The 27,521-nt window shown below is 38.1% G+C and overlaps 1 protein-coding gene across 2 annotated transcripts in view; it reads left to right on the forward strand.

Annotated features, from left to right (window-relative positions):
• The window catches only part of LOC149551819 (2-oxoglutarate (2OG) and Fe(II)-dependent oxygenase superfamily protein), a 221,255-nt gene that overhangs the window by 160,644 nt on the left and 33,090 nt on the right, over positions 1 to 27,521 (forward strand). For both annotated transcript variants that reach the window (XM_089787321.1, XM_089787323.1), the window contains exon 12: positions 12,977 to 13,072. In XM_089787321.1, the coding sequence (XP_089643447.1) occupies positions 12,977 to 13,072 (96 nt within the window). The remainder of the gene's footprint in view (positions 1 to 12,976; positions 13,073 to 27,521) is intronic.

The following is a 27,521-nucleotide window of genomic DNA, read 5'->3' on the forward strand; positions in this document are numbered from 1 at the left end:
ATTGCAAAAATATGCAAAGATACCAAAAAGGTGCATTTTGTTTTAAAAAATGGATATGCATTTTGGAAACCCGTTTTTGACCAAAATGCATATTTTTAAAACCTGTCAATGCACCCAAAAGGTGTGTTTGGTTAAAAAGAAGCTCAAGACATGTTTTTAAAACATGTATATGCATCTTTAACGTGCTTTTTTCTCATAACACATGCATTTGCATCCCAAAAATCCGTTTTTGAAGAGTCAAGGGCAAAAAACTTGATGTTTTCTTCCTCCAAGAACATGTTTTTCATCAAAAATGCTTAGATCTGCCCATATAATGGCTTGAGATTCATCACAAGAGGGGTATTTTTGAGTTTTAATGGATATGTATGCATTTAAGGGTCATGATTTTGCATATTTAAGATAAAAATGACTCATACATGCATTTTGAGCCACGTTTTTGCAAGAATAGCCCAGATTTGGGGCAGTTTTGATCACTTTTTGGCTCAAATATAAGTCGTTTTGAGGTTTTAATTCACATATATGCTATTGAAGAACATGTTGCCTTTAGATGTCAAAAAAGATATATTTCATGCCTTTTATGAATCGCATTTTTGTTAAAAAATGCCCAGAAAATTGGGTTTTTAATCCCCAGTTATGCATTTTGAAAGCCATGTTTTTGCATTTGGATCCATACATTAGAATTTGGGGAACTCGTTTGTGCATTCACAAGTCAAAAGTGATCAATTTATATACATTTGCGAGCCACGTTTTTGCAAAAAAAGCCGAGATTTTTGCATGAAAAGGGCACATCTTTGTTCAAAAAACTCAAAATTGGCATTTCCAGCCCATACCTTTGGATCAATAGGCGTTGTTTTTGAGTTTTAATGCATGCCATTGCCTTTGGAGACCATGTTTTTGGCATTCTCATGTCAAATTCGACCCTTCATTGCTCACTAATATTTATTGAATGCAAGTACGGAAGAAGTCAAAAAGTTGTTTGAAAATTCGGACTTGAGGAAGAATTGGTCTTCAGAATCTATAAATCTTGCTATTTTTGGCTCATAGCCTCCAAGTAAGTGGACATTTTCAAACTTGCTCATCAATTCATGCTTATCTTGCTATTTCCATGCATATTATGGCTTGTTATTGCACATTTGTCCATATATATGCCATGAATGGTGCATTTTTCCTTTGAAAATGATGAAAATTCTCATTTTCATACTTTCAGATTTTTCCCAAACTCCAAATTCGAATTTGCACTTTAAAGTAACTTGCCTCCTGGCATGTTTGAGTTTAAAACCAAAGGTACGTGTTTCTTTTGTATTTGTTTTCGTTGTTTGTTTGCTTGCTTTCTCGTTTTTCTTCATTTGGAAGAAATTGCAAACGTGCTTCAAATCAAAGAAGCAGTAATTCATTTGGTCTCCATTTTCCCAATGGTTGTTTGAGAACCTAGGTTCGTGATGGAATGTGCCAAGCACTTTGCTTCAAAGAATAAAAATATTTAAAGATGTTGGTGGAAAGTTGTTCTGAGTTTACATCCGGACACCATCGAGAAGGTCTTCAAAGTGTTAGAGACTCTAGAATGCACCAATCTACAAAGGAGAATTCACAACAACTTGAACGAGAAAAAGTGTGATAACATCAAGTTTTCAAATGACTAAGGACAATTCATCAAAGAGAATCAGAGGCTATCAAAAGATGAAACAACATGGTTATCAAAGTAAATGCAATGACACAAAATGCAGGAACTCCCGATACCAAGGTTTTCAAAGTGTCAGAGACTCTAGAATGCGCCAATCTACAAAGGAGAATTCATGACAACTTAAACGAGAAAGAGCTTGATCACATCAAGTTTTCAAATGACTAAGGACAATTCATCAAAGAGAATCAGAGGCTATCAAAAGACACAACATCATGGTTATTAAGGTAAATGCACTGATACAAAATATAGGAACTCCTGATCGTGTGATCATTCGGGATAGCATCACCAAGTACAAGGCCCTTTAGAACAATCCCTAGGATTGTTTCAATTCTCTTCCGTCTTACTTCTTCTTTCATGTTTGTTATTGAAGACAATGTATTACATCAAAATGTGTAATTACATGTAATGCGATTTACATGTGCAATGACATATAATCTAATAATTTCTCTTGTTAGTTAGACCGGGTCAAAGTTGGTTGAGTTGCTCCCACTTTTTTCTCTATTTTTTTCTCAACTCCTTTGCCTATATGAGGAGTGCCCCCTCATTGTAGAAATCATCTTTTGTTGTATGCAAGAAAGCTTTGCCATACTTGTGCAAGCATAACTTTGATTGTTTAGTACGAATTTGGGAGAAAATTGAATAAAAGAAGCAATTGGATTCAAAGCTTTGACTGGAAGCAATTGCGATGGAGAAAATTAGAAGCTTTGAGTGTAATTTGTGCCTATTGTCTTTGATTCATGTTATTATTGTGTGTTCAATAATAAAGCATAGTGATTTAAGAAGTAATCGGAGCCGAAGCTTTGACTGGGAGTTGTTATGGCAATACATAGATTAGGAGCTTTGACTGTAGCTTGTATTACCATCTCAAATTCACGAAAAATATTTAGAATTCCCTACTTCTGGAAGTCTTTGTGCCCCAATTGTAGAGCTTATTCTTATAGAATAGGTTAAAACACGACTTAAAGCCAAACCGGTGCACTTTTAGCTAGCCTTTGAGTTAGTGTTAGTTTATTTGTTTCACCATTTACAACTTTAGATAGAAGTGTAGTTTGAGGTTTCATCTTGCCCATTACTCGCTCCGCAGGTGAGTGGATTCTTTTCTGAAAGATAAGAGGAAAGAATATTGGTAACGCCCTTTACCAAATCTCTCAACTTCTTGCTTACCTTGAGTTGTTCCAAAGAACGGTGAGAAGGGTGAGCCTTCCCTTTAATGTAGGAAAGACTTTGTCTCACACGCTATGGCTGGTCTACCTATTTTGTGATTGGATTTACCCAAAACTATTAGTTGCAAAACATCCACCCAACACATTGCAGCTCCACCCCATTGCTTTAAGCCCCACCTCATGATTGGTTTTCCTTTATAATAATGGGATCATCATACTTGGAAATCTACTTAGACTTGGGTTCATACTTCTTTAACACAATAGGAGGAAACATTCATCTAATTTTTTTAGGTTTTTGTCATGGCTTCACAAGTCGTAATGCACAAATACAAGTTCATTCAATATTTTGCATTGCAAACCTATTGCATGATTTTGATTGTATGCTCTTTATTTAAGTATTTGCACAAGTTGAAGATGCTCAACAGCTGAAAATATTGAGAGAGATTTGGCACCTTAGCACAATTTTTTTCCAATTGTAAGTATTGAATGAATTTCACCTAGATTTACAAATTCTAAAAATTCATTATTTATTACGTAATAAGAAAAAAAAGGGAAGATAGAAACTAATATTTGAAAAAATGCAAATTTTGCTTGGTCTTGTACTTGTTCTTGGATGAGTTAGAAATGGTTGAACTTTGGATGAAAGAGATATTAATTGGGCTTGATCTTCTTTTAAGTTGTAGATTTGGTTGCGTAGAGTCTATGGTTGTGAAGAGGGCTACAATGACCCTCCTTTCAAGCTAAGTCACAAGGTTCAAATTCGAATTCAAGTTCATTGATCGTAAAATTCGAATGAAATTCAACAAGGGCAATTTAAGAAAAATAAAATTGATTATTAATTTATATAAATATCTCATTTTTAATTATAAGTAATATATCCACAAGATTGTCAAAATAGTTTGACATTGTTAAATAATTAAACTAAACAATTCAATATTATTTTAAAATAAAATAATATTATATTAAATAATAAATAGTACATTAAATATCAGACTGTTTGGATGAAGTTCCGGAAGGGTAAAAACTCACTGAAATTCAAACATCAACAATGAAATTTGACATATCTTGTGACTTAGCTTTCAAGCTTGAAGCTCTCAAACTATTGGAAGGTTTGGTTGTGAAAGCATCTACAAGCATGGAGTGGCTAATGATGTTGTTTTATCTAGTTCAATGATATAATGAATAGGCCTATACTTCATAGTGCCATGGGAAAATATATTATGCTCTTAGCTTAATCCATGCTCTTAGAGTCTCACATACATAAAACCATTGTTAGTTTTTGCGCTTCAACCTAATAAATGAGATAAACTAGTGGCAGAAGGACCCTTTTCAAACTACTTCTACACATAAGTCTTGAATGAAGAAAAACATTGAGAAAGGAAAGAGAAAAACTTAAGAAAAACACTCACATCAATGATCTTTGTTTTAGATTCCGAAATTGGGCTTCATCAAATACTTAATCTACAATGTCAACCCAACATTTGTTTTCAAGTAGTAATATTCACTCCACTAGTTACTAAAACACAATAATTACAAAGAAACTTTACTTGTAGAGAAGACTTGAAGGTGATGAATAAATTACAAAGCCAATTGCCCCATTTCATATCGGGTCTTTGTTATTGTCATGTACTCTTTCTTGATGATCCAAGGGTAGAAGGAAACACCCATTTCCTAACTCCATCATTGTTGTTCATCCCATTTTCTACATATGTTCTTCATCTCTATCACCTGTGCCTCTAGTAAGGTTTGTGACGTTCCTAAGCCTAAGACCATGTCAAAAATTCTCTTACCCGTTTTGAAGTCATTGGAGTTGTTGAGCTTCCCTTCTTGACATTTTTTCTTTCTATTTCTTACTGGAGTATCAAAGTTTCCCATACTCCTTTGCCTCCCAACTTGCCCTTTCTTTGACTCCTTATCACATCAAGATTCTAAGGTTTCTCTTACAATCGTACCTTTACACTAATGGAAATCCCCCACACACTCTTTTAATGAAGGTGGACTTCACTTTGGCTTAGCTCATCTTTGAACCCATAACCTTGACAAAAGGCTAGAGCCTTGAGGTATCCTGGACATCAAAAATTTGACACTCCAGTCTCTATTGATTATTCATTTCCATGTACAAACCTTCACAGGAAGTGTACCATCAATGTGCCTAGTGATAATGTGATTCTCCAAGGGATTCCACTTGGTTTAGAGAAAACCTAAGTTTTCAAGAATAGGTCCATGTGAGCCTCCATATGATACACCACAAGGAAATTTTTGATTGTCCTTAATGTGATACTTAGGTTTTCAAACCCAAAGGGATTCCTTGAATTTGTAAGTTGGACATGATCTTGACATGAAACTTTACTTGCATGCTTATAAATCCAAAATGAATCTCTAGGGAAGTAATTGGAACAATCTATGTTCAAATGAACACTCTGCTGCAAATAGTGAACTTGCCAAAACTAGTCACCCTGTCCAAAATAGCCCTTATTGAAAAACTAGACAGTATTTTTGGGTGATGCAAGATTTCTCCTACACCTTGGATGCTTCTACATCACAAATATATTAGCAAGTGTTGTTCCCTTGAAGTATAATTGAGTCAGCTTACTCCATTTTGTTAATATTATCTAGCATTAAATCAATGTAATATGTTAAACCATGTGTCCAAACAATGGTAGGATGTTTCTTTATTATTTTCTATCTTTGTCAAAATAACTTGTTTCATTGCTGGTGTCTACCCGTACCATAATTTCTTCAACCATCTCCATTCAAAATTATAAAACACCATCCAAATGACTGACCTTTGTCATTCCTTGTATCATCAATTGACTTAAAAGAAGGTATGCCATCTAAAGAAGAAATAGCAAAATTCAGAAATAATATATTTCCTTATTAGTCCATCCATTGGACACTATATTGCAGCCCTTCTTCCTTTTGTTAACCCATTGATCCTTGATTACAAATTGTATGTAATGTCCTGAATTAATATAATTGTAATTTTTCACTCTTACAAAAACAAGTATAACCTTAACATTCTTTGATCACTAAGCTCCCAAGGTATGCAAGGCAAGAGCATCAACAAAAGGTTTATAACAATATTGTATAAAAAATCATGTTGGTAGCCAATCACACAACTCAATATTTCAAACTATTGCAAATTCTAAAACTATGAATTGATTAATTTGGTAGTAAGCCTTCCATATGACTTAGAAAATGAGATTGAATAGTGTTTGATGACAAGCCTTCAAGAACAATTGCAAATTCTTAAGTTGGTGAAGGATTGCACAAATTATCATTTCAAATGATAATCATGGAAGTCAAAGATGTTTCTCTAGCTTTGTAACAATTTAGCTTTCTAGCCTTGCATTATTGAATTCAACTTCAAATTTTAAATAATTTTTGGTAGTAAATTGCACATAAATTTACAATGAAAATATTATTCAAATGAACTGTATCACTAATTGTTTATTGTGGAAGGATCTTTAAAAAATTATTACTAAACAATAGAATTATATCCATTCCTAGATACTTCTATCATTTGTTGAATGGTTTGAGTGCCTTCGAAGAATTTATGGTTACCTTAAGAGTTGTGAAATAGACACTTCTAAGCTCAAATTATGCCCAAAGATTAGCACATATTTCATAGTTACATTCTCTTATATATTTCAATCTCCAACTTGAAACATATAGCGTGTGATGCAAGAGCATTTGAGTCCACAAGAAATCCAACATCAACAATACAATTTGTTATGGATAGTTTGAAAAATCTTCTAAGTCGCCTTGGAGTGAGACATCCAATGATGAGCCAATTCGACTTAGGACTTATTTTGTAGAGACTCAGACGTGTCCACCCTTGAGACTCGTGAGTCTAGGAGAAAGACTCTTGTTGTTGAGTAAAGATGTCCAATTGCATTTTAATTTTTAAAGTCCTTTTTAAACTTTTGACAAAGGGGAGATGTTGACAAAGTTTTCTATTTCCCTTTTCAACTTATTTCCTTGCATTTGTATCTTGTTTTTTAAAACTAATTTCATCAAATGATTTGTTGTCTTTTTTTGGCTTTTTTCCCATAAAACCCTATAAATATATATTTTTTCTTCTTTTTTTCATGTTATAACAACAATGTCAACATCAACTAGAAAGGAAGCCCCAAAATTAGGAAGAAAACAAGATGAGACATGGAAGTATGGAATAAAGGGAAATAAAAAGAAAGGTGACTTACATGGAATGTGGCAAATGGATGACAATTGGATTGAATAAATTAAAATACCACCTTGCTAGAATGCCTAGACAACATGTGGAAGGTTTCCCCAAAACAACTCTTGAGATTATTAGACAAATGAAGGCCTTCTTTCTGAATATGAATTGCAAAAAGAAGAAAGTGAAAAAAGAAGTCATGATAGCTGCAATGAATCTGAATGCATCCGCTTCTTCTTCCCTTGGTCGCATTCGCATAAGTGCAAGCTTCTATCAACTAAATTCATCTATTGTTGACAATAAGGTTGTGGTTACTAAGACTCAGAATTCTCTTTCATTGTACCCAATTTTGTTATATTCCTCGCAATGTTCCGAAAGCACAACCTTTACTTGAAGGTACATGATGGAATGAACAAAGACATGAGCAAGCAATGATAGAAGTAGGAAATATTTTATACAACAATTTTCCTTTCAATGTGATGAAAAATCCATATTGGGAAGGTTTGGTTACCATATGTAGAGTTGTAGATAGGGGATTTAAGGTCCTAACAACTAAAAACTTCAATGAGCCATTGCTAGAGAATGTCGTAAAAAAATACAGGTTGTGGCAGATGAAAAGATTTTTATTTTTTTTAGAAAAGCATACATCTTATCGGATGGATGGACATATGGAAGAAATATGAGTCCCCTCGACTTATCGGTGGCTTTTAATGGTGCAATGGTATTCCTCAATTCTATAGATGCCTCAAATGTAATAAAAAATGTCAAGACTTAGTGCAAGATGGGTGATCTAGGAAATTTGGGTTGAGAATGTTGTCCAAGTTATCAAGGATGAGATGACTGCATATGTGCTTCAAGTAGAATGCTTATGGAGAGGCATCTTGAAATTACATGGATTCCTTGTCCTGCACACTTCTTGGACTTGTTGTTAGAAGAGATTGGAAAGATTAGTTGGGTGAAAAGAGTGGTTGAAGATGCTAGAAGTTTCACAAAATTCATCTAAAACTATACTTGGGTCCTCCCTTTGATAAGAAAACACACAAACAGAAAGGATATTGTGCAACTAGGAGTAACACGAATTGTTAGCCATTTCCTCACATTGCAAAGCATTCTTAGTGCCATTCCTTATCTTAAGAAATGTTTGTGTTTGATACTTGGTTGTTATTTACGAGTAGAGAAAATAGTGGGTGTTAGTTTCGATGATAGATTCAACAAAAGTGTAGACAAGTTGATCAAGGTAAGTAACAAACCCAAATATAAAATTTATACAGGATAATCTACTTTTTTTTTGAAGGGGTTAATTTTGTAATTATTTTTTTTTATTTTTTTATTTTCCTAGGTGATAGAATCTTTGATAAGGGTTCTTCATATGGTGGATGGAGAGTAAATGCCTATAGATTTCATTTACAAGGCCATGAATAGGATTGAAGAGGCCATTACACATTACTATGATGGAAAATTAAAAAAATATGAAATCCTTTGGCGCATCACTAATTGTAGGTGGACAAACAAATTCTATCAATTGACACATATGTTGGCATAATTCTTGAATCTGAAATTCTACTTCTTTGGTTCATCTAGGGATGATGAGGAGGTCATGGTAGGTTTTATTTGATGCATTGATAAGATGGCTCTTGTCCATGACTTGAGAGACAGGTTCTTGATGAGTTAGAGGTGAGATTTAACATTTTCTATATTTTATTTATGATTCATGACCAAAAACATGACCTTGGAAGGAGTTTGAAAAAATGTTTTTAAGCAAGATAAATCTAATTTTGATGTTAGAATATCCATTGCCAAGCAAAAATGACCCTATTGGAGAAGATCTCATGAAAAACAATCAAGTAAATCTCTCACAATCTCCAAAATTGGGCTCTTGGAGGCCCATTATATGTGTTCTTCCAAAATTGGACCTTTTAGGAGGCATTACACATTTTGAAATATGCACTTGGTTAAAATCGGACCTTTTGGGGTGGATTGCATATTTTAAGTGAAATCTCATGTTTTGGATGTAATAGCACATTTTAAGTCATAAAACTCACCTTTAGATGCAATGGCATAAAAAGGTCCACTTTTGATGACTTTATGCTTTTAAGTTGAACTTTATATGTAATGACATGTAAAAGGTTCACTTTTAATAGATTTTACATATAATGGCATATAAAATGTCCACTTTTGATGACTTAAATATGTGAAGAGATGGTAAAAGTCCACTTTTGATTGGTTTTACGTGTAATGACACATAAAATGTCCACTTTTGATGACTTTAAGTGATTTAATAAGCACTTGTCAATTTAAGTTCATTAAAATATTACGTAAGTGGGACATAAATTATATTTACATATCATGTCAATAATATAACATGTAAATATCATTTAAAAGGTAATATTTATTAGAGCATTTGATTTAAATGCTAAAAATTAAATTGAACTATATAGTTAATATAGTCACTTAAGTGAAAAATCAAAAAGTAACTCAACTTAAAAATATAATATAAAGTGCACTATAGTTACTTTAAGTGAAAATTTATATGATAAAGTAACTTATAAACATAACATAAAGGGAATTTAAGTTATTATTTTCAAAAAGTGAATGTCAAATAAAAAATATAACATGATATTTTTAATTCTTGCTGTTGCATCAAAAAGGTCATGGCCATATCTCTTGACTGACAACTCTGATTGAGCTCTAGGTTAGATCAAATCGAAGGGGAAACCGAAAGCGATGACATAAGCAAATCCAAAGGACTAAAAGTTAACAAACACAAACTCAAAAGCAAAGCAAAGGACGGTGAAGGCCTCAAAAATCAAGCATAGGCTCGACATAAGTAAAAACGAAAAAGACTTCACGAAAGCCTTCAGTAAAACAATTTGATATATGAATCGAATTCAATTGATCGATCAACATTAAGCAATTGAATATCAAATTCAACTTATAGAGATGCGAAACTAGTTTGAAAAAGTTTCGTGCTGTTACCAACATTTTGTGCTGATAAAATGCAGGACAGATTATATCACGGGTCTACTTGAGGTTTAAGGTAGGAATTGCATCTACATGGTGGTGGACCAGCTAATTCAATTTGCATAGATCTTTGCCATTGCATCTACATATACAAGGGTACAAGTAGTAGAATTGTTTTTTAGGGAGGTATTCAAGTTGCATGAGTTGCTTTGATAGTGATATCAATAGTAGTTTCATGAATCTCTTCTAGTAGGGGCTCCTTAGATTGTGTGGGACAAAACTGACCTCAAGCGCTAACTACCACCCTAAAATTGGTGGTTTGACTAAAATAGTTAATAAATCGGTTGAGTGTTATCTTTGTAATTATATGGTAGGAGAACATAAGACATGGGTGAAGTGGTTGCACCTTGGCAAATACTGCTACAATACTACATATTACATGTCCATTCAGATGATTCCATTTTATGGCCCAAAAGGGTATCATGTTCCTAGTTTCTTGGATTTATTGTTCTTAGATACTAGGATGTCTAGGGCTAGAGACATGTTGTAGAATAATCAAGATATCATGAGATCTTTGAAGGAAAATATGCAGAAGGCTCAAACCAATAGAACAATATTTAGATCAGCATAGAGTCGAATGATTATATGAGGTGGGTGATATGGTTTATCTCATGTTGCAACCATATAAACATTCTTCTTTTGAGAGGACTAGTGCTAAATAGTTGAAGACATGATACTCTAGGCCTTTCAAAGGGATTAGGAGAGTAGGGAAAGTTGCCTATGAGTTGGAGATGCTAGCAGACTGTAAAATACATAATATATTCCATGTGTCACACCTCAAAAAGGCATTGGGACACAATGTGGTTCCTCTAGCATAGTTACCTCCTCTCGATGATGAGGTGGAACTAGTTTTAGTTCCTAAGGCTATTTTGACACCAGAGAGCATACGCTTCAAAGAACTATTAGACTGTACATGGTGTGGTGGAAGAATCTGCCAATTGAGGATGCTACATGGGAGAGTGAGGACATCTTGTAGCATCCAGAGATGAGATTTCTTGAGGACAAGCAATTTCAAGGAGGGTGGACAATATTGTCCCCTTTCTAGCTAGTCATGACATGACTTGTTGTTAGCCTGTTTCATCTTGGCCCCGAGGGCTAACCAAGACATTAGAGGGATCCTGAGATTATTTGGTGTAGTCAAATTTAGTTTTGGGCCAAATGGAGTTTATTTGATGGAGTTATGAAGGACCTTACTATGTTTAGTAAGTTACTAGGGCCTTGGAGCTTTCACTTTTTCAGTGTTGGGACATGGCATGCTTCATTGAACCCTTTCCAATGAGCTATTACACTGCCATTCTGAATTTGATTGATAAATTATTTTAATGCCTGAAGTTAATATATGATTTAAAAAATTGATTTTAATATATAATTGTGTTCCCTAGGCATGTATGTACACATGAGAAAATGTGGACCTCTTTAATAATAAAATAATGTAGACATGTTTATCCCACATTATGTGTGCTGGGAGGTTGGCTTCATGGGGACGAATAAAAAAAACACGAAGAAATCAATTTGGGTATGCTTGGATGAAGAAACTAAGTCATTTTGCTGGAGTTGATGTTTGGTTTCTGAGGATGTTCATTCTTGGGGATTTCATCTTCCTCACTGTAGAGACTATACAGGCAGGAAGATTTGGATTGGAATTTAAGGTAAAAGTCTGAATTTATGATTCAATTTTGAGCATTATTATGCAGTATCAAAAGGGTTCAAACCTGAAGTTTGGGTGTTGGGATTGGAAAGAAATAGTTGGGAATTGTTTTTAATAAACCAGCCAATTTTCTGGAAATCCATATCTGCATATTGATTATGATACATGATTCTGGGATTGCCATACAAGTTGGAATCATCATCAAGATGCTGTGCATGTCTTAGAAGCACTACAGAAGTGACATACTAGTCAAGAAAAATTGATGTTGAGGGAGTCGTTTCTGGGTTTTACATCAGCCACAGGGGCAGCATTTGATCTGCAGACTGTTTGGGAGAAATTGATAGTCACACTGCTGCTAACAGGTCGTACTAGGGCCGGGAGTAAAGGACAGTCCCAGTCAATCCCTGGAGAAGCTGCGGCTAGATTTGGAGACCCAATCACACGCTGTTGGAAAAAATCTGAAGCCTTTCTAGTGTGGGCAACGGCAGACACAGGTATGGTATGAGCACTAGCATTTGAAAGGTTTTACCATGACTGTCAAACTTGAAATATATACTACTGTAATTGCAGTTCACCAGTTTATAAAATACAGTGAAATTCTATGATTTTATATAAAATGCCATCTCTACATTGGTACAAATATTGTTATATGTTGTTTCCTCATTCTTCTTGAACTAAACTACGTAGCAACACCAACATCATCATACACATCTATGTTAACATACATAACCAAACCATAGCTAAGTATTCAGATTGCATGCATACTGTTTGAAAAGGTTCCCAAGTGCTGAAAGATAAGCTTTAAGAGCAAGAAAGGGGCGGGACTTTACAATCTACTATCCTTATTTGTAGAAGTTCTTTACTATAATATAAAAAATTTGACAAGGAAAAACAAATTGGATATAGGCTTTCTGGTTTTATAATATGTGATGTTTGAACTCCTTGTAATTACAATCTCCATACGTTCTCTTACTAACTGTCTCTGATTCTCAATAGATTCTTTTCTTATAATATCACACAATTCTTTTAGATGAGGCCATGCAAGGCGCTTTGAACAATTGTTATCCCTCTTCATTTATTCTTCCTTGGATTCATCTCCTGCATTCTTTATCCTGATTAGAAGAATGATAGCATCTTTCTTGTTTCACTGAGACTGCAAGAATTATTTTTCTATTTTGTATCAAGGTTGATGTGCATCAAAAGGTCTAGGGGAAAGAAAATAATGTGATTAATAAGTAGTAAGTTATTCTTTGTTGTTGACTTTAAAAAACCTCCTTTTTCAGGTATCTTATGGAGAAAATAACATAGCCTATCAAGTTGGCGAAGCTACAGAAATACTATCCAATGGCTTGTTTCATGCTACTCCACATTGTGTTAAGGTATTGATTAAAATATATTTAACTTGTGATGTCATCAGTTTTACCACAAAGAGAAACAGCATACTCTGAATGTGGTGGATGAAATCTTTGTATGGATGATCTTTAGTTGACATATCCTATGTTTTTAGTAACTAACCTTTTTTAATCTTAAAAACAATGTTCTCTTTAGCAAAAGAATGTCTGTTGTTTTGTGTTAAAGTTGTTTGCAAATGTTACCATAGACTGAAGAAGAAGACACTTCTCTCAGAAGTCAGAGTCCTTGGCTTTAATAATTTCATATTACATTGATTGATGAAATGAGAGAGAATGTTTTGATGATGTTGAGGTAGGTTTCCTGTAAAGTGCTAACCAAATTTCAGTCTAGTTAATTTTACTGCAAGTGTGAACAAATTGATGTTTCTCTAAAACAGTTGCAGACAATGTTAAATTGAGTTATTAACATTCAGCTGTACGATCCTTGAAAACTTTGTTAGTATACCCTTAAGAGACATAGCCCCACAAACTAAGCTGATATTGTCCCACATAATGTAGAAAACAATTCAGAAAGATGTCCAGCATTTGTATCCAGTTATGCTATTCAAGCCTTTGGAGAAAACATGGACTATAGAAACATCTAATCAAGTATCAGAAACTACAAAGAGAAGAAACTTCTCAGGAAGATCAATTGATAATGGATATGCGACATTCTCTCAATTTTCTTGAAAGCACCTCAAATTGTATTTACTTGCTATCAACATAACTGTAATATTAATTAACTGTTTTATTCATGTGTCCCTTGACACACGCCCTTACAGCATCTATACATGTGAGCTAGTATTCTCCAATTAACAAATCTTCTCCAAACTATTGTTCAGCACAATAAATATATTTTAATATACTCTCCAGATTTTTTGAACACTGGGATGCTGTAATGTCCTTAGCTGATTTTGCAGTGATACAATGAAATACTTCCAAGGAATTAAACAATAATGCTTGCACCAAACTGAATTTCTATTTTTAACTGGAATCTGAATACAAGCAACTGTAATATATTTATTTAAACCAGTTACATCAAATGTTTGCACTTATTCTACAAGTGATGCATCCATGGAGTTACGGACGATGATGTCTTTGTCGCAAATTTGATGAAGGGAGTTCTTGATGATTGGATGCTGATGAAGTTATTTTTCCTCTTAGTTCTCACTGACCATATAATTTCTCTAGTTTACCACCATGGCAATTCCTCAACTAAGAGGCCAGTGTATCTGGACTGAGAATAATTCACAGGGATCTGATATTAGTGGGCTTGTTATGACTTTGTCATCTCAACATATGAATTTTTCTTTTTGTTATGATGTTCTCAAGTGGTGTGGACCCAATTTTGATCATTTCCTGGTGGCTCTCACTGCTCTTTAGATTACATCTTAGAGATTTGTCAAGATTCTATGTATTGATTCTTGATGCACGATGATGTGCAATATTGGTGCACTGAGTTCAGAAATTAACTGCATTCCCTTGTGACTGTGAATTTTGTAAATTGGGAATTTTGCAGCGGAGCAGTGAATAATTTTACTTTTTCTCTGATGTATGCTTTCTGTACATTCTTGCCTTGCCCTTACATAGTCATACAAGTCAACTTTTCAATAACTGTTCTCTGAATTCCATCTCAGTGCTGCTTCAGTATCTGTAGACCAAACTTCTACAGTTCTGACCTACTGTTACTAATCATATGCCAATTGATTTAAAGACTCACATATATGTTGAACACTTTTATCAGTCTCCACTGTTCTTCTCTAATGATTGCATTTTATATATATGATTCTGCCCTGAAGTAGTTGTTAGTTCACAAGGACATGTTTAAACAACTCCCGTCCCAGCCAGTCAACAAAACTATTCCACTTACAAATGCAAGGGTTGATAGATGCTGCATGTCTATTATTAGCTTAGGATGAGATCTTGGTAAGACTATCTTGATCTATAAATCACGTTTCATTCCTTTTGTGGGAAGCCACTATTAGCTGCATAATATCAATGACAGGTTCCATAGTATATTGTCCCCAGATGATGAAGATAGGATCTGCGATTATATGATTGATTCTATCGATATCTTCAACTTAGGTACAGATTGTTGTCTGCATTAGCCTTTTTGAATCCAAAATTTAGCATGTGTTTATTTAACCTCACATACCAAGCTCTAGGTGCTTGCTTCAATCCATAAAGGGTTTTCTTAAATTTACATACCATATCTTATTGTTCGTTAATGGAAATCCATCAAGCCACTCAATGTATACTTATTTGAATTCTCCATTCAAGGAAGCTGATTTGACATCCATTTGATACATTTTGAAATTTTTGTTAGTTGTATATGCCAAAAACAATCTAACTGTTTGTAATCTTGTTGCAGGAGCAAAATTTCTTCAAAATCAATACCTTCTTATTATGAATAACCTTTGCATTATAATGTCCCCACTTTAGTAGTCGATGAAGTGTGTGCGCGTTAGCCTAGTTTTACATGGTCTTGAGGGCCAACGAAGGGCTTAAAGGGATCTTAGAGTATTTTGGTGTAGCCATCTCCAATTTGGGCCAAAACGGAGTTGATTTACTCAGTTTCAGGCATACTTACTATTATAAGTAAGTCAACAGGACACTGGGGAGGCTAATTTTGGTGATTGAATTTGATACTCCGCGGCGAGAGCTTTCCGACGAGCTATCACTTGTGCTATTCGGAGTCTGATAGCTAATATATTTTTATGCCTGAAGTATTATTAAAGTAACAATTAATTTAGTTGTAAAATATTAAAGTGTTACTTTAATATCAAATTTTATGGGGATGTGTGCAAATCAAAAGGGGTGCCTAAGGGAGACATAAGGGATTATTTTAATATGTTTTATATCACTTATCTTTTATCCCACATTGCTCATAAGAATAAAAGGGAGCGTTAGTGGCTTCATTTGGCAGGTGGAATATGAGAAGAAAATTGATGTGTGACTTGCAGATTCGCCGTTCTTGGCATTAGAGAACGTCTATCCTCTCTTGTGACATTCTAGACGTCATTCCCTTGGGGTTTGGCCTTTGGAATTCATTGCTATCAGCTCCATTAATAGGCAGATTGGGCGCATTTCCAGCTATAGGCAGATTGGGTGTTTGCTCATTTCATTCTCGCTTCTTGTCCAATGCTTATGCCATTGTGAAGGAATGATTTTATGAGGGTCTTGGACTGATTGAAGGAAGATTTTACTGTAGCAGCACTTTAGCGTGGCATTATTTATATTACTATAGCAGTAAGATGGGAAGTCATTACTGAAAAATTATGTTATAATGCTGGAGTAATAAGTGAGTTGAAAAGTCTGCTATGTATTTGATTTTATTAGGTGAGAATTAATATTATTTCAGTAGTAGTTCAATCTTTAGTTTGTTCATGTTATGTGGTTTCAAATCTATGCAAAGACATAAAAACAAACAAACGTTTTATATTTGGAGGTATAAAAGGGTTTAAACATTTAATGGATAAATTAAGTGTTGGATGCTAATTATTTAACTAATTTTCTATTAGCAGTTGGTTCAGTTTTGGGCAATTCTAGAGTGTCCATATAGTGGTATCAGAGCTTTAAGTCCTGCCATCCTATGGAAGCCTTATAGGGAATTTGGAACAACCAAATAAAGGGAAAAGTGTTTGATGAAATGTCAAAACACTAAAGTCAGAAATAAAATAGGTTTAGAATGTATGTTTGAGCATGCAACAGAGGCCATTAACTTCTGCAATACCAGAGCAAGACAACAAAGATTCAGACTCACAGAGTGAGCTTTCTAGTTCATCTGTGCAGGTGGACATAGAATCCAGTCATACAGACATAGAGGAGATATTCTTTGAACAAGACAGTAGTATGGGTGACTGAGATGACAGGAATACAGGACTAGGCGGAGGCAGGAATGCTGGTCCAGATTAGGAGGAGGTAATGTTTAGACAGTTACTGAGTATGTTAGAGGAGGGACAGCGTATGCAATAGTTGTTGAATATGCGAATGGATATTATGTTGTTGCTTATGGATAGACAAATGGGCATCAATATTAATCCAGGTGATGCAAACAATGGAAATGGGGGCAATGATAATAATAGAGGCCGAGGCAACAACAATGGTCCTGATTAATGGTAATAATAATGGACATGGCAACAATGGGTTTGGGGCTGATAACTTTAGACATGTTGCACGCCCAGCTCGGACAAGCAGCTCGAGACCTCTTCTACCCACCTTCCCACCTAGAGATTGTTAGTTGACTGGATGGTCCCGACGGTGTTTTTGTAGCCGACGGAATGATTGTCGCCGGTGTTTTTTATTTTGTAGCCGACGGGTAAATAGTTTGTAGCGGACATAATGTTTGTGGTCGACGGACTCCTCTGGGAAGGTTCGGCGGATAGTATTTATATCCCATCTGGGATCATTGTAAATCATCTTCTATGACTCATCTTATGAAGCATAATGTATGTATGGCATGTGCGAATATAATTCGGCTATTCTGTTCCATTGTCTGTATGCGTTGATTTTTTTACCAGTATGGTAAACATTTGGCGCCGTTGCCTTATGAATCTGGAAGGTGGGAGGAATGAAGATTAATGCCAAATTAGCTTAACAAGGATCGGAATAAGGTCAAGGGAAAAGATGGAATTCGTATTGTGCAAGAGAATTTAATTCTGGCACAGCAAGCCGAACGTCGACGGAGATTTCAGAAGATTGCCAACGAAAATCGGAGCGCCGAAGAATTGTTGGAGACTTGGCAGCAGGTGGAATTGGAGGAAGAAGCATAGGCGGAGTTCTTGAAGTTGTGTTCGTCGAGGGAAGAGAATTCAGATGAAAGAGCATCGACTCGCACGGCTCGGAGTGCCGAGGGAGCATGAGCGTGGAGTGACCTCTTCGTCCGGGATACACTTCCATGGGAGACAACTTCAAAAGATCCTTCTTCTTCACCAAGGTTCGCAACAGTTGAGACCTCCAGTGTGGGAGTTGAGACCTCCGGTGTGGGAGTTCAGACCACTGGTGTGGGAGTGCAGACCTCCGGTGTAGGAGTTCAGACCATCGGTGTGGGAGTGCAGACCTCCGGTGTGGGAGTGCAGACCTCCGGTGTTGGAGTAAATAGCGCCAGTGTTGCAAGACCTAGTAACGCCTCTCTACCAAATTCAGTTGTGATGGCAGGACCAAAAGAGAAATTGCCGAAGTTCAATGGCGATGGTACGGCCGATCCCATTCGACATTGCAAAACATGTGAAACGATCTGGAAGGCAAATGGGATAACTGATGAAGACGACTGGATGAGGCAATTTCCGGCCACCCTACGAGGCAAAGCAATTGATTGGTTCATTGATACAGATCCACAAAAGCTAAACAGTTGGGATAACATTAAAAAGGAGTTTTTGGCAGAATTTAAACTATTGTAGGATGATAATGAAATTGTAGCAGAGATCTTCAATACTAAGTAGGAGAAGAACGAAACCGTCCGCGTTTACGCCAAGAAATTAAAAGACTTGATAAACAAAATGGAAAGTAAGCCGGCAAACGGACTTCAGAAAAGATGGTTCGTGGAAGGCCTACGCTCGAAGTTGCGGAGGAAAATGAAAATTGTGCCACTGTCATCATACACGGAAGCTTATAACAAAGCATTGGACCTCGAAAGTGAGCAGAAAACAAAGAAGAACACTAGCTCATTTGATTTTGATGATGACGAGCCTGCCGGAGATGATAGCAACGATGACGAAGGCAACAGCAAGAAGGTTCGTGCCCTACAGAAGGATATGGTTCACATGATGGAGTTAAAAAACATGCACAAGGAGCCAAAAGGCAGTGAATTGTGGTGCATGGAGTGTAAGACCGACGGTCATACTAAAGGATCGTGTCCAAAGAACCAATTCTGCGACATTTGTCAAATCATGGGCCATTCGACAAAAGAGTGCCCCTTTAACATGAAGACAAGAGGATCTCCGCAGGTGTTTCTTACACAGGAGGCTTCCTCGTCGGGCAGTAGCGGAAATACGAATAGTGCAGATGCCACATTCAGAGGATACAGGAATAATAGCAGAGGGCAAAATAACAACAATACAAATAATAACAATAATAATGGGAGCTGAAGTCGAACTCAGTATGATGCAAACGGACGGCCGATTGTTCAATGTCGAGCATGTAATTTGTGGGGTCATTTTGCGCAGGATTGTACAACGGCAAACACACCAAAATTATTATGTAGATGGTGCGGACCCGGCGATTACAAAGATTCCAAGTGTCCAAAGTCTGGAGTAAACTTGATCACTGTCGGCACAGATGTAGAGGAGGTTCTGGCAATTACACGGAGGCAAGCGGAGGAAAAGAGAAAATTGGGGGAAGCGCAGGCGGAAATTGCAAAGGCATCGTCGGCGGGGACATCTCAGTTGAAGGACATCACCGACACCTTGGCAAGGAACTTCGCAGAACAAAACATTGTACGACAGATCTTACAAACGGAGATACTGGTCAAGATAAGTGACCTCCTCACAATGCCCCAGTTACGGACAGCCATTCTGAATCATACACCGTTTTCGAAAGCAACGGAGGACACAGGAAGGGACAATAGGGAAGTGATGACAACAGACCCAATGTTGCTGGCACTCACCTCCGGACGGCATCCGGCGGTCGTCGAGATGGGGATTTTGGAAAATGTTTTGATAGACACAATTGTTGACGGAGGTTCCAACGTGAATGTGTTGCCGGAGGATACTTGGAAGAAGCTGGGAAAGCCGACATTGTGGCCACCTGCATTTCAGTTGCTCACGGCAGACCAACACGGAATCAAACCGTTGGGAATCTTGAAAGCGCAACAGGTAACCATTGGTATGCAACCATTTTTATTGGATTTCGTAGTCATTCCATTGAAAAGAAAAGGATATGATGCTATTCTGGGACGGGATTGGTTGGTGCAAGCAAAAGTAAAACATGATTGGAAACGAAATACCCTATCAATGGAGCACGGAGGCAAAAGATTAATTATTGACCTGCACATAAACGATAGGTGAGGAGGCAGCATCGTCAGACTCAGAAGGTGAAGGCGACAGTGATGACGAAAGAAATGACGATGAAGGAAAGAGGAGAATGGAACCGGATGAAGAAGGAATATTGAGACTAGATGGAGGATCGAATGACGACGACCTAGGCTCGGTGAATGGCCTTTACCATTGGCAAATAGAAGACTACGAACTCTTTCCAAGTTGTAATATGCTAAGGGTTGACGAAGGTGAGAAAAAGGAGGAAAATGAGTGTTCGGAGGAATACAGAGAAGCAGATGATGCAAAGGAGGTTACGGCTGAAGAAGGGAAGGACATATAATACAGACCCAAAAAAAAGAAAAATTCCATTGTTCGGTACACGGTGAACGAACCGCACAAGAAGAAAAGAATGCATCGCACCATAAAATTGGTGGAAGGGTGCCGATAGCAAGGAAATAAGTTAGATGTGCGACGACCGCAAGCATAGTGGGCAACGAAGGTGACACAGAATAGACGTAAGGCCTGGCATGACAAACATCTCAAACTCAACAAGTTCCCGCCGGGGTAGTTGGTACTCAAGTACGACGGTCGGGATGAAATCAAACAGGAAAGGTTTAAGGCAAGATGGGTTGGACCATATCAGACTCGGGAGGTCGGCGACAATTGGGTGATAAAATTGGAGACATTGGACGAGCAAGAGGTGCCTCCGGTAGTCAACGGATTTAAATTGCAAATATATGGTGCTAGGAAGACTCCATCGCTATCACAGAATGGTCAGCTGACTCCGTCGTCGTTGTAGAATGGCGACGCCTGGAGACAAAATTGAGGTGTTGTCTTTCTATTTTATTTTATTTTTGTCAAAAAAAAAGAAGAAAAAATTTGGAGAGGGAAAAAAAAAAAAAAGGGGCCTCCGCGAGAGGTGCCCCACGAGCACCTAGCCGCGGGAGGTGCCCAGCGGGAGGTGTTCCGTGGACCTCTTTCGTGGGAGGTGCTCCGCAGGCACCTGTCCGCGGCAGCTTGTCTGGAGGTCCCCTTTCCGCAGGTTATTCACGCCGTTTTCAGGCTTGGAAGTTCGTGTTCGATTCCTTCCTTTAACTCACTGCCGCACTCTGAGTTCCATGTAGGTTGTCTCTCCTTGTTTGATCTGCCGTGGAATAATTTTTTGCCTTATTTGCGGAGGTCGGATTCAAGATTCCTCTTGTGGTTATCTACTTGTCGGAGGTCGGTGGGAAAAGTGTGCTTGGTTACAACATAATTTTGTTGGCCTCTTCCACGGGGTAACGGGTGGAGGAAACTCAAAATAATAACTACAAAAAAAAAAAAAAAAAAAAAAAAAAAAAAAGACGACGATAGATTCAAATTGTTCAAAATGAGTTACAAATGATGCCAAAGGAAAGGGGACACATCCGTAGTTGCCAGAAAGAGTGTAGAATCAGCAAAAAATGACAAAGATGGTGTGCTCCGTGCATTTCTATGTGGGTTGCGAAGTGCTAATTTGCTCTTGACGACGAGGGGCGTTGTCGCTCGACCCCGCCCTGTACTGCGACAGGGAGCGCACTTGGGGCGCTGCCCCTCAACCCCGTCAGGGGCATTGCCCCTTGGACCCCCAGTCGTTGCGGATATCAGTCGTGGGAGTCTAACCAGTTGAGAAGAGTTGAAGTTGCTGTAGGCATGGACTTTCTGTGTACCAGAGGCACTGGGAGTAGGTGTTGGCCGGGAGGCTGTCTTGGTGGATGCGTAGAGAGCTCGGGAGGAGCTAATCATCTAGTTGGAGGCAGTGCAATGACACTTAGCTCAGTGGACCCAGTGTTGGAAGCAGAGTAAGCAGCACGGGTGGCTATCAAGGTCAGCTTGAGGAGACAGTATTGTGTTAGCAGAGGCTACAGATGTAACGGGATGAATGTGGAAGTGATGTGACAGAAGCAGATTTTTTGTTGTAGTCACTCTGTTAATGTATTTTGTTTGTTAATTTGTTTTAGATATTTTGTAATTGTCGTCCGTAGACAACTTTTCTTTTTGGGGGGGATGGTATCAGCCGACTGGATGGTCTCGGCGGTGTTTCTGTAGCCGATGGAATGATTGTCGTCGGTGTTTTGTATTTTGTAGCCGACGGGTAAATAGTTTGTAGCTGACATAATGTTTGTGGCCGACGGACTCCTCCGGGAAAGTTCAGTGGATAGTATTTATATCCCGTCTGGGATCATTGTAAATCATCTTCTATGACTCATGAAGCATAATGTATGTCTGGCATGTGCGAATATAACTTGGCTATTTTGTTCCATTGTCTGTATTCGTTGATTTCTTTACCAGTACAGTAAACAGAGATCCAGTTCAACTAGTAAATGAACCACAGATTACCGAGTTACAGGATCAGTTCAGGAGGGATTGGGAGGCTAGTGGACCAGAGTTTCAGGCAGATATTTCCCTTAGAGATTATATGGACTTGAGGATGAGACACATGCCTAGAGCAGGAGGGAGAAATCAAAATTTTGAGCTGAGAAAGAAAGTTAGGAAACTTTCTTTACCTTATTATGATGTCTCAGGGAAGATGATTGCACGAGCTTGGGTGCAGAAGGTAGACACATACTTCCAGCTGAATTTGATGCCTGAGGAGGAGGCTATCAAGTATGTGACTATTCATTTGGATGACCCAGTGCATGAGTGGTGGCACCATGGCATGGTAACCTTGGGGCATAATCAGATCACGTCTTACGAGGAGTTCATTGATAGACTCATAGAGAGATTTGATACCAAAGATCCTGAGTTACAGTTTAAAGAGTTGGCACAACTCAAGCAGTGGGGATCAGTTGAGACATACACTAGTGAATTTCAGAGGTTAGCTGTGTTGGTTACATATATTTTAGAGAGGAGATTAGTAGTGCTATTTATGGATGGACTCTCAGATCTCTTGAGGGGTTGGGTCAAGGGGCATGACCCGGCTATATTATAGGAGGCCGCTTAAGAGTAGATTTGAGCCTAGGGATTCACATACGAAGAAGGATAATGATAAGGTCAAAAAACCTTTTTACCAGGATGCACAACCAAAAGGGGATAATAGGAAGTTGGATAATGACACCCTGAATGAGTTGATGAGGAAGTTGTGTTTTCATTATAGAGAGCCTTGGGACTTATCTCATAAGTGCCCTCTCAAGGCTAAGGCAAACCAAATGGAGTATTTTTCAGCAGAGGCGTCACAGTCAGATGGGGAGGATCAACACTCTGATTTGGATGAGAGTAGCACTCTAGAGGAGAACATCATTCCTAAGGATGATAGGTCATTGGCACGACTGACAAGGGCTCAAAAGGCGATCAGATTTAGGGTCAGGGGTACTATCTAGGAGCAAAAAGTGATCTCTCTCATTGACACTGGGGCTACACATAACTTCATAGATGCACAATTAGTAGCCACGAGAGCTTTATAGAAGAGCATGTTGGGTTTAGAGTCATGGTAGCTAATGGCAACAAATTATTATGCACTCGGAAGATATCTAATCTTCACATTAGGTTTGGAGATGGCTATGAGTTGGAGGATGAGTTCTATGTAGTAGACATGGGAGACTATGATGTCATCCTCAACATGACATGGATGGCCTTGCTAGTTGAGTTCACACTCAACCTAGAAAAACTAGAGATGAGATTCTAGCATGAGGGAAGAACTGTTGTACTCAAAGGACTTTCAGATGAGAGTTGCAGAGTAGTCTCCCTAAGGAGAATGCAGAGAATTTTTCGGCATAATGGCATAGAGTGGGCAACAGAGTGTTTCATCATGCCAGCCCTACAGGAGCTATAGGTAAAGAGTCATCCACCAGATATCTAGGAGATACTTGACAAGTATGCCAAAGTATTTGGCGATATTCCACACAGGGTTCATCTTGACAAGGGAATAGAGCATGTTATTGAGCTTGAGGAGGGAGCCAAACTGGTCATGATTACCCCCTATCGTCATTCTAAGAAACACAAGGATGAGATAGAGAAGGCAATTAAGGAGCTATTGGAGATGGGGCACATTAGGTCTAGCAAAAGTCCTTTTGCTTTAGTAGTAGTTTTTAGTGAAGAAGGATGGGACGATGCACATGTGCATCGATTACAGGGCATTAAATAAAAAAACAATAAAAAACAGGTATCCCATTCCTAGGATTGATGAGTTGCATAGTGCACGCTTCACCAAAATCGATTTACAATCCCAATACCACCAGATCAGGATGAGAGCAAAGGACATTGAGAAGACAACCTTTCGATGTCACTATGGTCACTTTGAGTTTATGGTTATGACATTTGGACTAACCAGTGCACCTGCCACATTTCAAAGTTGTATGAACCAGGTGTTCAGGGGGCAATTGAGGAGATTCGTCTTGGTCTTCTTTGATGACATCTTGGTCTTTAGTAAGACCTAGGAGGAGCACTTGTAGCATTTGGAGGAGATGTTATCTATTTTGGATAGAGAGACATTGTATGCCAAGGAATCAAAATGCGAGTTTGGCATGATCGAGCTCCTTTACCTTGGGTATATTATTAGTGCCGATGGTGTTCAGGTTGATCTTGAAAAGATTAGAGCTATTGTGGATTGGCCTACTCCCACAACCTCACACAGCTTAAGGGGTTCTTTGGTTTATGTGGTTTTTATAGGAGGTTCGTTAGTTGATTCTCATAGATTGCCGCACCTTTGACAAATCTTACCAAAAAAGGAGCCTTCACATGGACAGAGGCAGCGCAAAGATGTTTTGACCACTTCAAACAGGTGATGTCATCTTGTCCAGTTCTATCTCTACCTGATTTCACGAAGCCATTTGAGCTTCAACGTGATGCTTAAGAAGACAGGATAGGAGCAGTATTGATACAGGAGAGACACCACATTGCATTCGAGAGTAGGAAGGTTCGAGGAGTTGAGAGGAGTTTTTATATCTATGACAGGGAAATTTGGCCATAATGCATGCACTGGCCAAATTTCGATCATATTTGGTAGGTGGGCATTTTGTGATCAAAACTGATCACAATAGTATTAAATACTTCATGAGCCAGCATGATCTTAATGATCGACAATGGAAATGGGTTACTAAATTGCAGGCTTATGACTTTGATATAGAGTTTGTCAAAGGCAAGAAAAATGTGGTGGCTTGTGCTTTATCTCGGAGACCTCACTTATGTGCTCTGGCAGAGGTTTCAGGAGATTGGAGAGATCGAATTGCAGTGGAGTATGCAAGAGATGATTGGGCTTCTGGGATAGTTACGGGCACCATTCAGGATGACAGGTATGCGGTGTTGGATGGGTTGATCAGATTTTAGGACATGGTTTATTTGATCCCTACATAACAGTTTAGAGATGAGATTCTAAGGGCATATCATGATGCACCTATAGCTAGGCATCCAGGGGTCTTCAAGACCTATAGGCGGATCCGAGAGCGGTTCTCATGGAGAGGGCTCAAGGATGATGTTCAGAAGTATGTTAGGGAGTGTGCAGTTTGTCAGCAGTTTAAGGGAGAGCACACATTTCCTGCAGGTTTACTACAGCCCTTGCCCATTCCGGAAATGGGAAAGTATTTCTATGGACTTCATCACTGGTTTACCACGAGTGCAAGGAAGAGATTGTATTTATGTGGTGTAGACAGATTAACAAAGCTTGCTCACTTCTTTGTTATTCCTTCTACTTATACCGCAGTATAGGTTGTAGATTTATTCTTCAGAGAGGTCTTTAGGTTGCATGGGATACCAAGATTTATTTTTAGTGACAGGGATAACAAGTTCATGAGTGCCTTTTGGCAGGAGTTGTTTAGGCTGTGCGGTACGGATCTTACACCTAGTACAAGTTACCACCCTCAAATAGATGGGCAGACGGAAATAGTAAATAAATGGGTGGAAGGCTATTTGCGGAACTATGTGATTGTGCAACAGAGAGCGTGGGTCAAGTGGTTATACATGGGGGAGTATTGTTACAATATCACATATCACATGACCATCAAGATGACTCCATTTATGGCATTGTATGGGTATGAAGCACCCAGCTTCATGGATTTAGTTTTGGGGAACAACTGAGTGCCCAAAGCCAAAGACTTATTGCAGTATAGTCAAAATATCTTGAGAGCACTCAAGGAGAACTTACAACAAACTTAAAATCAGCAGAAGTATGCTGATCAGCATAGGGTAGAGCGCCGTTTCGAGGTAGGGGATATGGTGTATTTGAGGCTACAACCATATAAGTAGTCATCCCTCAAGAGGAGTGGAGTACAGACGCTGAAACCTAGATTTTATGGTCCCTACAGAGTGATTCGCAGGGTGGGAGAAGTCGCCTATGAGCTTGAGCTTCTAGAGGGTAGTCAGGTGCACAATGTATTTCATGTGTTGAGGCTTAAGAAAGCCATTGGTCAGATTGTCATTGCTTCTACAGATTTACCTCCTTTGGATGAGGAGGGGAAGCTCGTGTTAGTACTCGAGGCTATTCTGGACACCCAAGAGAGGAAATCCAGAACCCGGATAGTGAAGGAGTATTTGGTCAGATGGAAAGACCTGCTAGAGGAGGATGCTACATGGGAGAGTGAGCAGGTTATTCAACAGGATGGATTGAGATTGCTTGAGGACAAGCAATTTCAAGGGGGGCGGACTGTAATGTCCCCACTTTAGCAGTCGACCAAGTGTGTGTGCATTAGCCTAGTTCTACATGGTCTTGAGGGCTAACGTAGGGTTTAAAGGGATCTTAGAGTGTTTTGGCTTAGTCATCTCCAGTTTGGGCCAAAACGGAGTTGATTTACTCAGTTTCAGGCATACTTACTATTTTTAGTAAGTCAGCAAGACACAGGGGAGGCTAGTTTTGGTGATTGAATTTGATACTCTGTGGCAAGAGCTTTCCGATGAGCTATCACTCGTGCTATTCAGAGGCCGATAGCTAATATATTCTTATGCTTGAAGTATTATTAAAGTAACAATTAATTTAGTTGTAAATTATTAAAGTGTTACTTTAATATCAAATTTTATGGGGATGTGTGCAAATCAAAAGGGGTGCCTAAGGGAGACATATGTGATTATTTTAATATGTTTTGTATCGCATATCTTTTGTCCCACATTGCTCATGTGAGTGGAATGGACCCTTGGAGAAAGAATAAAAGGGAGCATTAGTGGCTTCATTTGGCAATTGGAATATGAGAAGAAAATTGATGTATGAGTTGCAAATCCCTTGGCATTAGAAGACGTCTATCCTCTCTTGTGACATTCTAGATGTCATTCCCTTGGGGTTTGGCCTTTGGAATTCATTGCTATTAGCTCCATTAACAGGCAGATTGGGCGCATTTCCAGCTACAGGCGGATTGGGTGTTTGCTGATATCATTCTCGCTTCTTGTCCGATGCTTATGCCATTGTGAAGGGATGATTTTATGAGGGTCTTGAACTGATTGAAGGCAGATTTTATTGTAGCAGCACTGTAGTGCAGCACTATTCATATTACTGTAGCAGCAAGATGGGAAATCATTACTGG

Source organism: Cupressus sempervirens, chromosome 6 (genome assembly GCF_028749045.1).
Source record: "Cupressus sempervirens isolate cs-2001-9-10 chromosome 6, ASM2874904v1, whole genome shotgun sequence".
NCBI lineage: Eukaryota > Viridiplantae > Streptophyta > Pinopsida > Cupressales > Cupressaceae > Cupressus > Cupressus sempervirens.